Genomic DNA, 14038 nt, shown 5'->3' on the forward strand with positions numbered 1-14038 from the left:
TGTTCTATTGCTGTACTCATGCTAATATTATCAAAGAAGTGTGTTACTAATTAGCAAGGTAGCATTTATTGAATTAGCTAGTTAAAGCTATAGCCAAGTTTCCATTGCTAAAAATATTAAAGTTGATACTATTATTAATTTTAATTTATGAATTAGATTACTCAAATATTTGAAGTTAAGAGCAATTAAAATGTATAAAAAGTAAACTTAAAATGTACTGCTTTTTAAAAAAAAAAAATTTCTTAACTTAAAAAATGTATGTAACCCATTACCTCTACCTATATTAGAGTATAGTGACCATTGTATTTAGGCTTTAAAATTCATAAAAGCTATGTTAATTTGTTAAGATTATCACATAAGAATCATAATTTTTGTTGGTCACAGCTTATTTTCTATAATAATCTAAAAGTTATTTGAAAATGCTATTGGGTTTTTGTCAAGGGAGCTAGGGTGATGCTAACTTCCGGGTTGGCCAAAAATACTACGATAAAAACTGCAGCGCTCTATTGAAGCAAATTCGTGGTCAGGCTGATGACACCACAAGTGGCCACATCCAGGGACTCCACACAGAAACAGATGTGTTTTGGCCAACTTGCCCCTAATCCTAAGCCTTTCGGATCCTCTGACCCCTCCAGAGACCGCAAAGAGTGAGCGTGAGAGAGATATACTCTTTCTGTTGCTATGAACCAAACCGCAGTTCTCTTATTCTTCAGCTGAGAGAACCAGGGCAATACTGGTGTGCATAAATAATTTAACATAGCATAAATATTACTCTGTCAGCACTCTAAAGCACCACCACAGGTGCCAGGATTTGTTTTCTTGTTTTTGCAGGGAAAAATAATGCGACTGTGAGAAAGGCTTTGATTTACAACACCGTGCCACTCTCAGAAACTTCAGCGTGGCAAGTTAAAAGAAAAGATTGAAAACATATAAGGCAGTCATTTAAAGTATTAAACAATGCCACAACAGCATTAGTCCCTTTTAGACACTTATCTCAAACTTCATTCTTTACAAACGCTACAGCTGCAAGGAAGAACCAGCATCGAACACCTCCTTAAGGTAAAGCTTGACCTTTCATTCACTATCACGTATGACTCCTGCATTTTGTGGCAGAGTTGTCAAGTCCTCATTGTCTGGCATTAATAGAAACCGCAGTCATACATTATCAGTCAGAATATAAAATGACTTGCATAACATGACAAGAGCCACTTCAATGTTTATCATTTATTTACATCTAACTTATTGAAGGTAAACTTGGTTGAGATGTTTACCTGATGTCGTTCTGCTGAGGTGGTTTCTTATTCCCGACCAGGTTCACTGTTTTTGCTTGTATGGGCTTCTCCTCTCTGTACAAACACATTTTAGACAGTGACAGTAAATCTCTCAGAAATCTTCGATCTCTTGCGTAAAATTATTCAGTAAGTAACTTCCCCCCCTAGTATCCTCTCTAAACATGCATCTTCTTCATGAAATTAAGTTTGAGTTATAAAGACAAAAACACATCTCCTTTTTTTAAACAATTCTACAATATTATTTTCAAATGGTTCGTTTGCCCAGAAATGAACATTCTGTCTGCAGAGCACAAAATTATATTTAAAAATAGGCATTTTTCCCAAACTTATCTTTTTTTATATTCTACAGAAGAAGAAAAAAGGCATACAGGTCTGTAATGGCATGGGTAAATGACGACAGAATTTTCATCTTTGGGTGAACTGTGCCTTTAAGCTAGCACACAGCGTATTTCTGAATGCCTCAAAAGCGTTGTGAGGTCGACCTCTAGCTTCTGCTTCAGGACAGAAGTTTCTTGGACATTGAGGAACTGTTCACCATTCAAGCGGTCTCATAACACACACAGCAAAGGAAAATTCCTCATGCTAACACAGTTAATTTCTCTAAGAAATACTGTGTGACTGACACTCAATTGACCTGTGACTTTAACCATGGAAAACAATGCATTTATCTAGACAATTTTAGTGACAAAAAGGCTGAGAAATCAAATAAGTGCATAATCATTTCCTATGATGAGAAATATAGGACAAGAAGGGGTTAAGTTATTGATTGTAGCTGCTCAGTGAACCAATTTGAGACGCATAAATCTGATTTCAAATCTCAAGGTGGCTACAACTAATGTAATATGAGCAATAATGGCCTCTAAATGGCAGGTGGACAGGAAGACAAGAAACATCTTCACACTCATAATAACAACACTGATGAACCACAAATAGCTATTCAGAATAAACCTTTCTCATGTAAATTCCTGACAAGTCATAAACCAGATCTCTTCAAATGGTATGTTTACTGTTTTTCATGCGAAACGCAGTCGGGACACATAGTGCTTATTCTAATAAGTTATTTTTATTGTAACACTTTGAGCCAAAATATTTGTATGAAACGTCCTATGCAAATAAAGTTATTATTAAGATCTGGTAAAAAAAAAAAAAAAAAAAAAGAGAAAAGATTAAAAATACCAAAAAAACAAAAGCTATGACTGCTTTTACTCAAGCTGTGAGTGATGCTCACTACAATCAGGGAAGATTTCAATGAATGGGTTAAGGATCCTGACGGTCATGATGACGAGGCACGGAAATATTGTCGTGACCAGGCAGGAATCCCGACACTGATGGTGAATACTGCAGAAAGATGTTCACTGACCTATTAAAAAAGTATTTTTAAAAATGTATGATGAGTCAAATAAATATGTGACACGACACGCGTGCGGCCTGAAATGAATCCATCATACAGTGAGGTGTAAAACAACAGGGTGTATCGAGTTGTGTATCGAGTTGTATATATTTAATTCTTGCATGTGGACACACCCCTCTCTCTTTAACAGCTACACCTGTGACCATTCACCTGGCCGTTCACTGCATTTCATTAGACATCTAACAAGCTTGTTTCATATGGATGTGTATAATATACACACAAAGGTGCTCATCCATGACAGGTGTCCATAAGATTGGAAAAAGTGGACATGGCCAGACTCACCCACCCACTCATAGACACACACACACACACAGTGGAGCTCAGGTGCAGGTGTACAGCCTGATGGCTTTATTAGTAAGCTATGGCAAACAGATGCACCTACAGAAAGCATCACAAGCTGTTTGCCTTTTGGTCTCCAGAAGCAGAACGAATAGTACAGGCTCCCTATAAAGCGTGATGTCTTACTTGAGCATGGCCTCATCCTTTTCCTCTTCTTCCCTCTGCCGAGCCATCACAGCCATGATAATTTTCCTCTCCTCCTCGGTGAGGTGACTGAGGTCCGGTTGCTCGGACATGGAGCTCTGCTGCGTTGTGGGTGGGCGAGGGCCACCGCGGGGCCCCACCGAGGCGGACATATTTTACCCCTGTATGAACGGTGCACAATCCCAGCTATGTAAACCGCTATTCAGGACATAGTCCGATGGCTTATCTGCGGTTGTCGCGAGCGTGGCAAACCGTTCATCGTTGCGGCAGGCACCCACGGTTGTGCTTCTCTTCCTATACGGCTTGTTCTCCTGTTTCTCTCCCCCCCACCCCCCGCCCGCCCGCCTGCCTCTCCCCTCCAGGTCCAGTTAAGGGTAGTCCATATCTGATCCGCGGGATATGTGCGAGTCGACGAGGGGGGTCTGGCGCTTGTTGATGAAGCCGCCTCGGAGCTCGGGCTCTCGGGTGGGATGATGGGAGCAAAGGCGGAGTCCGCGCGGTGCTCTGTTTTCCGAGCTCGCGCTGCTGCTGATGCTGCCGCTGTCAGGGAGACGGAATAGTCAATGGGACCGCAGCCCCTCAAGCGCGCGCACGCCTCCTCGAGACGGCCGCGCGCACTCTCATTTGAGAATGGGGGCTCACTGCACGCGCGCACAGCATCCTATTTTCGCTCTCCAATCACAGCGCGCTGATGACGCGCATTCATCCACCAGCGGCAGACGCTTTGAGATTCAACGGGCCTGCGCGAGGATGAGACTAGAGTAGCGCGGTGCGAGTAAGTCGTGTAAATTCAGGACGCAACAGATGAGTGTCTAAAATGTAGCTAATAATACACACTTTGAAACACAGACTTGTAAAAATAATAATATTAATAAAATAAAATAAAATTGTTTTGGTTGATTAGCCTAATAGCTACGGGTAAATTGGGACCACATGGAAACTGAAGCTGAATTATCTTTATCTTTAATTTATATTATTTAAAACGACCTTCAAGTTTTCACTATCATATGGGATGAAAATGGGTTTAATTATGTAATTATTTCGGGGAGTGTTTCATAAAAGGCATTGTCACAGCAGTCATGTAGCTATAATGTAAAACAACAATTCCTTCTGAGACAAAATGTGAGGGTAATATGTGATTGATGTAGTTTTATATGTAATTTAATAATGAATACATTTTTTTCTAAGATTAGGCCTATGTCCGTATAACATTGCATGTCCAACAATGCATACTGTAGGCTACATCTCAGTCATATTAAAGGGAACAAATTATATTTGTGCCTTCATAAAACCATAGTTCATAACCTGAGTGAATGTATTGAATTAAAACAACTTATAGCCTAAATAATGTAGGCTATAGGCAAAGTCCTAAATAAATAAATAGTCATTCATATGCTGCCCATTAATATATGGTTAAAACTAATTTTGTGAGAAAAATTATATAGGTTATGCATTTAAATAAAAAAAGGACATTTTATTCATTATATTGTCTGTATTAAAGCTGAAGATGCATTTTATGTGTTGTTCACGTATGGGATGACTTCTTCAGTTCCTGCTAATCAAGTCCTTCAGCCTTATTTGAAAACTAGCCTACATGTAGTGTTGAAGCCATAGACAGCAGAACTAAACCCAGGAACTGAATGTTGCGCCTCTGTGGCAATGGCATTAATGAGCGGACTTTTATTTTGGTGTTTTCTCTGTAGGCTCATATGTCCTCGTGACACCATCTGCAGCTTCCTTCGCTTTTAATGCTCTTCTGTAACCAGTGTTTTGTATGTTCCTATCATTAATCTGGCAAGGGACCCTTGGTAAATATAATTTTAAATATTATGCATGTGGGCAAGTGGCACACAATTTGTTAATCGGTTGACAGTTTTTAAGAATTTAGGTTTACACTCTCTTGCACTGTATTTGACGGTTAACGTTACAGCTTGTTACTAGATTAGTAACGCAATTTGACATGGCACTGTAAACATTACAGCCGTATGTGGATTGGACATGCTTAAATGGTGTAGACAGAATTATGATGGTAAAGTCGTTATAAATCACTGACATATAGGTATAGTATAAAATATGTGTATGACATCTGTTCTGGTCTAATCAATAGCCATAAAGGTTAGGTGCAACGTAAAGAATATATGATGTGTAGCCTATTTTGTAGCTGGTTTAACATGTCGAAAGATCATCAATATGTTTTTAAACCAACAGATTGTATTGTTTTTACACAGTTAAATACACAGATTATATTGAGTAATTCATGTTTTATTTGTTAAATATTACATTAAAACGGGTGTTTTTACTGAATCATTCAAATAAATGTTTTATCAATACAAGAGTCAAACATAAGAAGTTAGCTAGAGTTAATCCTTTAAAATGACATTTACCATATACAATAATAAGATTCACAAAAAAATGTATTAAAAAATAAATAAAAAAATATTTTATAGTTATATCCAAATGATGTCCAGGTTTCTGTTGAAAATACCTAGATGCATCTTCCCAGATTTTTTTTAGAATGACAACAGTCAAAAAAGGTGTAATATTTTCATCGATGTACAAAAATGTTGCTAAATTAGCTGTTTTGTATATTGCTTTCCTGTAGCTCAACCAGTAGAGCGTGGCGCTTACAACGCCAAGTGTTCGATTCCCAGGGAAAGCAAGACTTGAGAATTGACAAAAATGTAAAATGTCTACCTTAAAAATGCAATGTAAGTCGCTTTGGATAAAAGCGTCTGCCAAATGCATAAATGTAAATGTAAAGTATGATCACATATGCCTTAAAGAGTTTTTAAATGTAATTCTCCAATCATGTGCCAAAAGTAGTTATTATTTCTAAGTCAGTAGAAGCCAGTAGCGGCGGTGCTTAATTTTGTCCATCAGGTATTTATTAGTTGGGAACTGCTGTTATCTCATGTGAGGGACAGGTTGTCCCGCCCTCAGTCTACATGGATAAATCATTCACAATAAATAATGCAATATTCCACACAAAAAAAAGAATTTCATGGTAACATTATGTATTTGTATTTGTAGACAGATATGCTGCCTGTAGTGGTGGTGCATGGAGGTGCTGGTCATATTCCTAAAGAAAGAGTTGAAGACTCTACTATTGGTGTGAAAGAGGCAGTTAGGTCTGGGTATGCCATCCTCCAAAAGGGTGGAAGTGCCATGGATGCTGTGGTTGAAGCAGTGACCATTATGGAGAACAACCCAAGATTCAATGCAGGTACTCAAAATACTTGTATATTCAATTAAATTCATATATTTCATGTCCAAGTAAAAAACTTGGGGAATGCCCATATGTCATAGGTCTGGGGTCAGTGCTAAATGTGAAGGGGGAGGTAGAGATGGATGCATTTGTGATGGATGGCAGGTCTTTAGCTAGCGGGGCTGTGTCAGCAGTCCGAAGAGTGGCTAACCCAGTGCAACTGGCCAGGCTTGTCATGGAAAAGGTATTGTTATAAATTCATCAGTAATATACAGTTACCAAGATTAAAAACGAAAAGTGATACTAGGCTTTATCATGTGTTTTTTGCATACATTGAATACAATAATTAGATGATTTTAGAACCCGTTGCATTTCAAATACTCAAATAAAAAATGTGAATGATTTCTTTCTTCTCTGTGGAGACCAACCACTTGTGTCTGACAGCTGAAGGGGCTTCTAAGTTTGCCAGAAGCATGGGTGTACCGGAAGTGCCTGAGGAGTCATTGATCACAGACTATGCCAAGATGCGCTGGAAGAAGAACCTGGAGCCAGATGCCAACCCGGTGGAATGCCAAATGTAAAGCTTTTATGTAATGAAAACTGGTACAAAGTGCTGACATAATGCTTTTGGCATAAGATGTCTAATGTCTAGAACGTCTACTAAGATAAAAAGAGTTGCAACAATAGTTAAAGGGATAGTTCACCCCAAAATGAAAACTCATAATTTACCTTCATGTTTATTCAAACCTGTGACTTTCTTGCTTGCTTTTAATTTCCATAGTATGTCAACACAAACACACACGCAGATGCATGAATACATACATATACATGTGTCCATTGAAAAATGAAAAATGTTAAAGGAAAGTCAGTAGTTTTGGATATTTTGTGCATTCATTCAAAATGTACAGTATATGTAAAGTTCTGTCATGAAACGCTAGGTGGCGCAGGCCAGGGGCAGTCCTAAGATTTCATCCAAGTTCTCAGTAAGAATGTGTAATATATATATATATATATATATATATATATATATATATATATATATATATATATATATATATATATATATATATATATATATATATATATATATATATAAAGAAATTGATCTATTAAAAATAAATATCTCAATCAATTGGCTGTCTATAGTATTATACATAACGTTATTATTGTTATTATTTAAAATTATTATTGCCCCTGGATCAGTAAGGAACTCTTGTAATAAAGTAGCAGTGTTTGGGACAGATTTTAAGTATCACCTCTGCTTAAGAAGAAGCAATCCTTTTTACATGAAATAAGCCTGCTCCTGAGCGGGTTTAAGCTCACGGACCTGTTTCTATGACAGCAAGTCCAGGATGAGCTTTGAAGAGCCAAACAATCCGACACCAAATCGTAAAAAGTCAAATCCAGCTAACTGAGTTAGCGACATATGAAGAACGGACCCCTGGTTGGGCCAGTAAATCAGATATTAACTTGACCTGCCTAAACATTCACTGGCCCCACCTAAATAAATAAAAAATGTATTGCTTTTATGTAAGCTTATGATACCAATATTTTAGATACCAGTGAAATTTCACAGTTCTCAATTGTCGATTCCAATTTTACGATCACAGCAAAAACTAATTCTAGCCTAATAAATATAACATAAATGTTTAAAACAAGTAAACATGCAATAACAAAATAAGAACAAATAAACAAATTACAAGCATTAGCACAATTAAATACAATAGTGCAAAGATACAAATAAACAGTACTTTACAGTGCTTGTGAAAACTGTATTACTGTATAAAGTAAATATACACCGATGACTATTATAGCTACTGACGTTTAGTTAAGAGCAGTTAGCTATTCTCTCTTTTTTTAATTAACATTATTAAAAGAAGGTATATGAAGCCGCTGATACTTTAAGGCACAGATTTATTATAATGACACACATCCAATATTTTCGGAACTGTTTTCTGAACGTTGAAACTAAAACAATTTTTTAACGTAAGTCATAACTGACTGTATTTACATTGATACTTGTCAAGATAGGCATTTTGACATAATTTTTTTGTGTATTTGCTGTAAAAGATTAGGCTTCCTTTCTTTCTAGTCAGCTATTCTTTTGCTACCACAATAAGTAAGCCATTTTGTTTGTGTGTGTTTTTAAAGCCGTTTTTGTTTGCGTGTGTTTCAGGGGCAAGATGGGAACAGTAGGTGCAGTAGCTGTGGACGTAGACGGAAACATTGCTTGCGCTACATCCACTGGTGGAATGATAAATAAAATGGAGGGTCGTGTGGGAGACACGCCATGTATAGGTAAATCCAAACCTGCTGCTCTGTAAGGATTTGCACCACAGAGGGAATCACCCTACAACAGCTTACTTATTGCTGTTTCTGTGTATTAAGCTAAAATAGAAAAAAATATTTTAATGTTGAAAAATTCCACCTTTAATTTGACTAAACTTAAGCAGCTGGTGTGATGGGGATTGAACTTTGACCTTTAGACATGCAGTAATGTGTGTAAATTTCAGCTGCTCCTGAGAGCTTGTTGCCTGCTGAGTTAATATTCAAACCATAGATTTAATCCCTAGCTCAGCAGAGCACCCTCCACATACATTCTCTCAGGACACACTTTAACCTGTGGGAAACACACACACACACACACACACACACACACTAGTTAATGAAAGAATGAGCTGGTATTGTCTGCTTAATAAGTAAATAAGCACAAATGAAAAAAGACAGATGCTTTATTCTCTGTTATGCTGTGAATATTATCAGGGTTTGCCTCAAATAGGTGGATGGTTATCTGGAGCAACAAGTTTGCTGAGTGTGTGTATAGGAAAGATTTCTCTCAGGATCTTTGTTTCTATCTCTGATTCTCAGGATGTGGTGGATATGCAGATAACAAGATTGGGGCTGTCTCACCCACAGGCCATGGGGAAGCCATTATGAAGGTCACGCTGTCCAGACTCATTCTCTTCCACATGGAGCAAGGCATGTGTAACAAAATCAACAAATCTTATTTAGCATGAACAAAAAGCTTAGGGGTGTTTTTATAATTTTTTGTGAACAAAATTACATAATATAGTTATTACAGAGTATTTATTGTAACTATGAGTATTAGACTTTTCACTCGCTGTGATGCTTGATTCTAACTGGTCAGTTGTATTAGTCGAAAATGGTTGCTAAACTGTACACTACCTACCGTACAAAATTTTGAGGTCAGTATTAGTAAAAAAAAAAAAAAAAAAAAAAAAAAAATATATATATATATATATATATATATATATATATATATATATATATATATATATATATATATATATATATATATATATATACACTTTTTTAGCAAGGACATTAAATTGATTGTAAGTGATGGAAAAGACATTTATAATGTTATAAAATATATCTATTTCAAATAAATGTTTTTCTTTTGACCTTTTTATATTTATCAAAGAATCCTGAAAAAAATATGTATCATATATTCCACAACACAACTGTTTTCAACAAAAAAAGTGATGAAAAGTAAAAGAAAATAGAAAACTAAAATACTACAGGCAGTAATAAAAAATCGTACCTCAAAGCAGTAGTGCATTTCATCATTGTCTATAGTAATAGTAAAATACATTTAATTTGTCCAATATTATTGGTTTTTCATACTAACACAAGTTATAGAAGCTGGGTATCAAAACAAATGACTACGAAATGTATTTTAAAAATAATCTTTGGTATTCATTTTAATATACATGCGTACATGGTACATGGTAAGCATGTGTCCATGGTAAGCATATGTACATGGTAAGCATGTGTACATGGTAAGCATGAAGCTAAGGAGTCCCCAGTTTAAAAAAATATATATTTTTGGGGGAATTACTTGGAACTTGTGAGCGACAGTTACAGCTGGATTGGAGAGAACTTAAAATTAGACAGACACATAAGACTATGATTAAAAATGTTCATTTAAAATTAATTAAAAGTAGAAAAAGTAATGATGTGGTCAAAATAAAACCATCAAGGTTTTTAACAATAATACTCATGAAATATATAGTACATTACACTAGACACAATTATTGTACTATATAAAGAAAAGTTCAACTAGCCATATGGCCAACTGAAATCTCTCTTCCTGTGTACTGTGCACTTGTAATCAGTAGTTTTAGTATTATTACTGCATAAATGTCACATCTTGGACCATAAGTCAAACTGCACTGTAATACCGATTTAGAAGCAACAGGTATATTGACATGAGCTCAAATGGATGGTTCACATTTGTGTGTGAATAGCTGTGAGACTAATTCCTAGCAGCATTTTAGCCTGTGAATAAACAGCTTGAATTACTTCAGCTACACATTAACTGAGATCGAGGGCCTCATTAAGATGCTTGACCTCAAGTCTGTTCAGGTAAACATTGCTCACTTCATGGGTCTGAGCCAGTCTTTTACAATGTGTTTCGTAAAACCTCCTCCAGCGCGTTTGCAATGAGTAGACACATGGAAGTTGAGGTGATTTGTGTGTGCATGCTTTTGCCCTGTGTGTGTGGAAACACAACGGCAAGTGTTTTTGCTGAACTCGCCTATATTTGTGTTTATATGGGCAGGGTGTTGATAAGATTTATTTGGTCTCACCTGAGATCCATTCCACAGCATTTGCTCGATCACCTTCCTTATCGTGCACTGTATGGTCACCTACATCTGGCAGAAAGATCTGGAAGGATAATACCATGCACTAGCTTGTTAATAAAGTTAAGTGTGTATTCTTTTATGTTCTCTAGGGAAGACCCCAGAGGAGGCAAGTGACTTGGCTCTTGAGTATATGAAGGAGCGGGTGGAGGGTCTTGGCGGGGTAGTGGTGGTAGATCCCAAAGGGACCTGGGCAGCTCGCTTCAACAGTTTACAGATGTCATGGGCCGCTGCCCAGCAGGGTGAACTCCACTTTGGGCTGTACCATGGTGAAGACTTTGTTAAGCCTTTGTAGAGCACACATAATGAACACACACATATACTCTCACACCTTTTTGTTGATTATATTTGTTCAATCAATATTGAATTGAAAGGGAAATGTGTTAATGTAAATATATGCATACCTCATGGCAGTGATATTGTGCGTCTCTATTAAGCATTTTGAAGTTGATCGTCTTTATATTTAACAGTAAAGCAACATTAGTCTTACAGAGATTGAAAAGAAAAAAAAGATACTCTATGTTCTCCACTAGATGGAGATAAATGATGTTCTTTGGAATCAAGTGAATGAAATTTATTAAAGGCATAGTTCACCAAAAAAATGAAAGTTTTCAAACGTGTTTCTTTCTTTTTTGATCACAAAAAATATATTTTAAAGAATGCTGGTAACTAGACATTTGACGATAGCCATTAACTTCCATAGTATTTGTTTTCCTACTATGGAAGTCAAAGGCTACTGTCAACTGTCTGCATAGCAACATTCTTCCACAACTTGAGGGTGAGTAAATGATGACAAAATGTTCATTTTTTTGGTGAACTGTCCCATTAAGGTGCAGTTATAATTTACAGTTATTAATCATTCATAATTATTACGAAATAGTATTAAAATGTTTTACATGTACTGTGAATGTCACCAAAGAAAGACAGAATATCTTGGTGGCTGATTTTGAAGATTCATATCACGATTCATTCCTTAAGTAGTGTATTATTTTCTTCTAAAGACTGAAAAAAAAAATGCAGCTTATTAAATCAACTATAATTTTGGCATGTAATTAAACAATGCAGCAGTTTAGCGTAGCCGTCTATATTTTGTGAGAAAGTGTGTGCCAGAAGAAACTTTGTAACATGTTTTAAATGGTGTGTTGGTATCATAACAGCATTTACACTGATTAATTTGGACGGTGAAAACATGCAGAAAATAAACTTTTGTTGGTGTGGATCACTTATGTGCTATTTTAAATTGGCAGCCCAGATACAGATAACATCAGTTCTGTTGTTTTCATGTACAGTATTGTGAGGTGACGAGGCCCTTATGACAGTTTAAATACACAAGCGTCTGCTTATTGTGTCAACACATAGGCCAGCTTGCAAGTTCCAACTGTGAATTGTCTTCATAATGATCTAAAACCCCAAAACCAGTTTTTCTGCCCTCTGCGGTGGGTTTGTGTTCAAAATATTCCACATGGGAGCAAGCAAAACAACATCAACTTTTGTCCTCTCAAAGACATGACCGACAAGTCATGACCTCTCTTTTCTTTTTCTGTCTTATTTAACTCTTAAATGACCAGGAACATAAAAATGACATTCAAAAAAAACAAAACAAAAAAATCATATATCAAAAAAATAAATAATAATAAATATGTATATATATATATATATATATATATATATATATATATATATATATATATATATATATAGGTTTAAAGTTTGATTCTCCTCTATAGTGTAAGAAAGATCAGCATTTACCTCGAGGACAGTGACCTTCATGGGGCATGATGCCATGTTACTTTTAGATAAAGGCGGTGAGTTCACAGCACAATTTTGTATACCAAGTAACTTAACCTTAGTAGTTTGAGATACCTTATTTTCTATATTTTTCATTGACTTTGGTCTACCTATTTTCCTTCCAGAATAAAGGGATGGGTTTGGTTAATGTATTTTAATAATAAAAAAAATATATTTGATTTTGATTGTCCACATTGATATGATTTTGGTTATATCAGGATGTACAATACACTGATGAAAAAAACAAACGTATAAATGTAGAAATAAGAAATAAATGTATCGAGGGTTTGGTACAGAACCAGTAGCAATGCATACATTTTAAATTAACCTATGTAAATCCATTCGTAATACAATAGATTTGTGTTAAACTACAACATTTTCAAATGGATATGGGGGGGGGGGGGGGGGGGGACGAAGAAAGCTGAAAAGTACTGCGGTCAAGAGGTCATTCGGTGAACGTAAAAGCTGGCACCATCATGGATGAGAGCGCTTCGCCTGCTGATTGGTCAGCACTCGACGGCGACGACAGAAAAGGGGCGGGTCAACGCGCAGGAATCCGCATAGAAAAAGTCAGGAGTGACAGATTGCCCGAAGTGGGTGACAGCTTTACAGGGCGCTCGGACGAAGTCAAGCAGCCCCCATTCTTACAGTTGCCATCTTACAAAGCTTTATCATAGACTCTTAACGCCGTGTCTACATTGTAAAGAGCGACGCGACGCTTCAAAACTTCAACGAAAGCACTATAATAGCAGTTGGTTATAACGGGTCGCTTTCTATTTTTGTCGCGTCGCGTGAGATAATTACGTAATTACGCACTTGTGGCTGTTCTCAGCAGCTTATGCAAATACATTGTACATGTCTGTTTGACCAAGAACTTTAAATGACTTGAGGACGGGCTTTTTTGAAGTTGAAGACATTATAAAGTCAAAGAAGACGAAGAACGCGGCGATTATCAGTCGAGGTGGATGACATCCTTTCTGGACAAAATGCATTTTCTCACTAGGCATCTTTGCTGTCAGCGCTGGAGGAAAATTCACGGACATCTGCCAAGAAGCTTGTGAAAGAAAGTTAATCGGACGGAAATTTCTTAGAAATACATACATTCTGAGTGTAACTTCGGTGAGTCGTCAGTTCATATGCTGCATTAAGTGTCTGTATTGTAACGTTACATTTATTTTAAAAAGAAATAGTT

General features: G+C 36.6%; 2 protein-coding genes across 6 annotated transcripts in view; one reads left to right on the forward strand and one right to left on the reverse strand.

Moving 5' to 3' along the window:
• Window positions 1-3525, reverse strand: part of LOC137044705 (regulating synaptic membrane exocytosis protein 3-like) — a 102609-nt gene extending 99084 nt beyond the window's left edge. For all 5 annotated transcript variants that reach the window (XM_067420949.1, XM_067420954.1, XM_067420955.1 and 2 more), the window contains exons 1-2: window positions 3169-3525; window positions 1272-1346 (exon numbers count right to left, since the gene is read on the reverse strand). In XM_067420949.1, coding sequence (XP_067277050.1) covers window positions 1272-1346; window positions 3169-3338 — 245 coding nt within the window. In that variant the 5' untranslated portion in view covers window positions 3339-3525. The remainder of the gene's footprint in view (window positions 1-1271; window positions 1347-3168) is intronic.
• A 1358-nt stretch (window positions 3526-4883) lies between these two features.
• On the forward strand, window positions 4884-12280 carry asrgl1 (asparaginase and isoaspartyl peptidase 1). The gene is made up of 7 exons (XM_067420956.1): window positions 4884-4994; window positions 6217-6409; window positions 6493-6635; window positions 6814-6968; window positions 8568-8689; window positions 9260-9370; window positions 11151-12280. The coding sequence occupies exons 2-7, from the start codon at window positions 6223-6225 to the stop codon at window positions 11351-11353; spliced, it is 921 nt and encodes a 306-aa protein (XP_067277057.1). The 5' UTR covers window positions 4884-4994; window positions 6217-6222; the 3' UTR covers window positions 11354-12280.
• Window positions 12281-14038: the final 1758 nt, after the last annotated feature.

Source organism: Pseudorasbora parva, chromosome 17 (assembly GCF_024679245.1).
Source record: "Pseudorasbora parva isolate DD20220531a chromosome 17, ASM2467924v1, whole genome shotgun sequence".
NCBI classification, from domain to species: Eukaryota; Metazoa; Chordata; class Actinopteri; order Cypriniformes; family Gobionidae; genus Pseudorasbora; species Pseudorasbora parva.

What these genes read in the sequence shown, in the direction of transcription:
- asrgl1 (XM_067420956.1), top strand. Translation starts at nt 6,223, where the DNA reads ATGCTGCCTGTAGTGGTGGTGCATGGAGGTGCTGGTCATATTCCTAAA. An exon ending in CCAGGCTTGTCATGGAAAAG is followed by an intron (nt 6,636 to 6,813) that starts GTATTGTTATAA and finishes TTCTCTGTGGAG; the next exon opens with ACCAACCACTTGTGTCTGAC. An exon ending in GGGAGACACGCCATGTATAG is followed by an intron (nt 8,690 to 9,259) that starts GTAAATCCAAAC and finishes TCTGATTCTCAG; the next exon opens with GATGTGGTGGATATGCAGAT.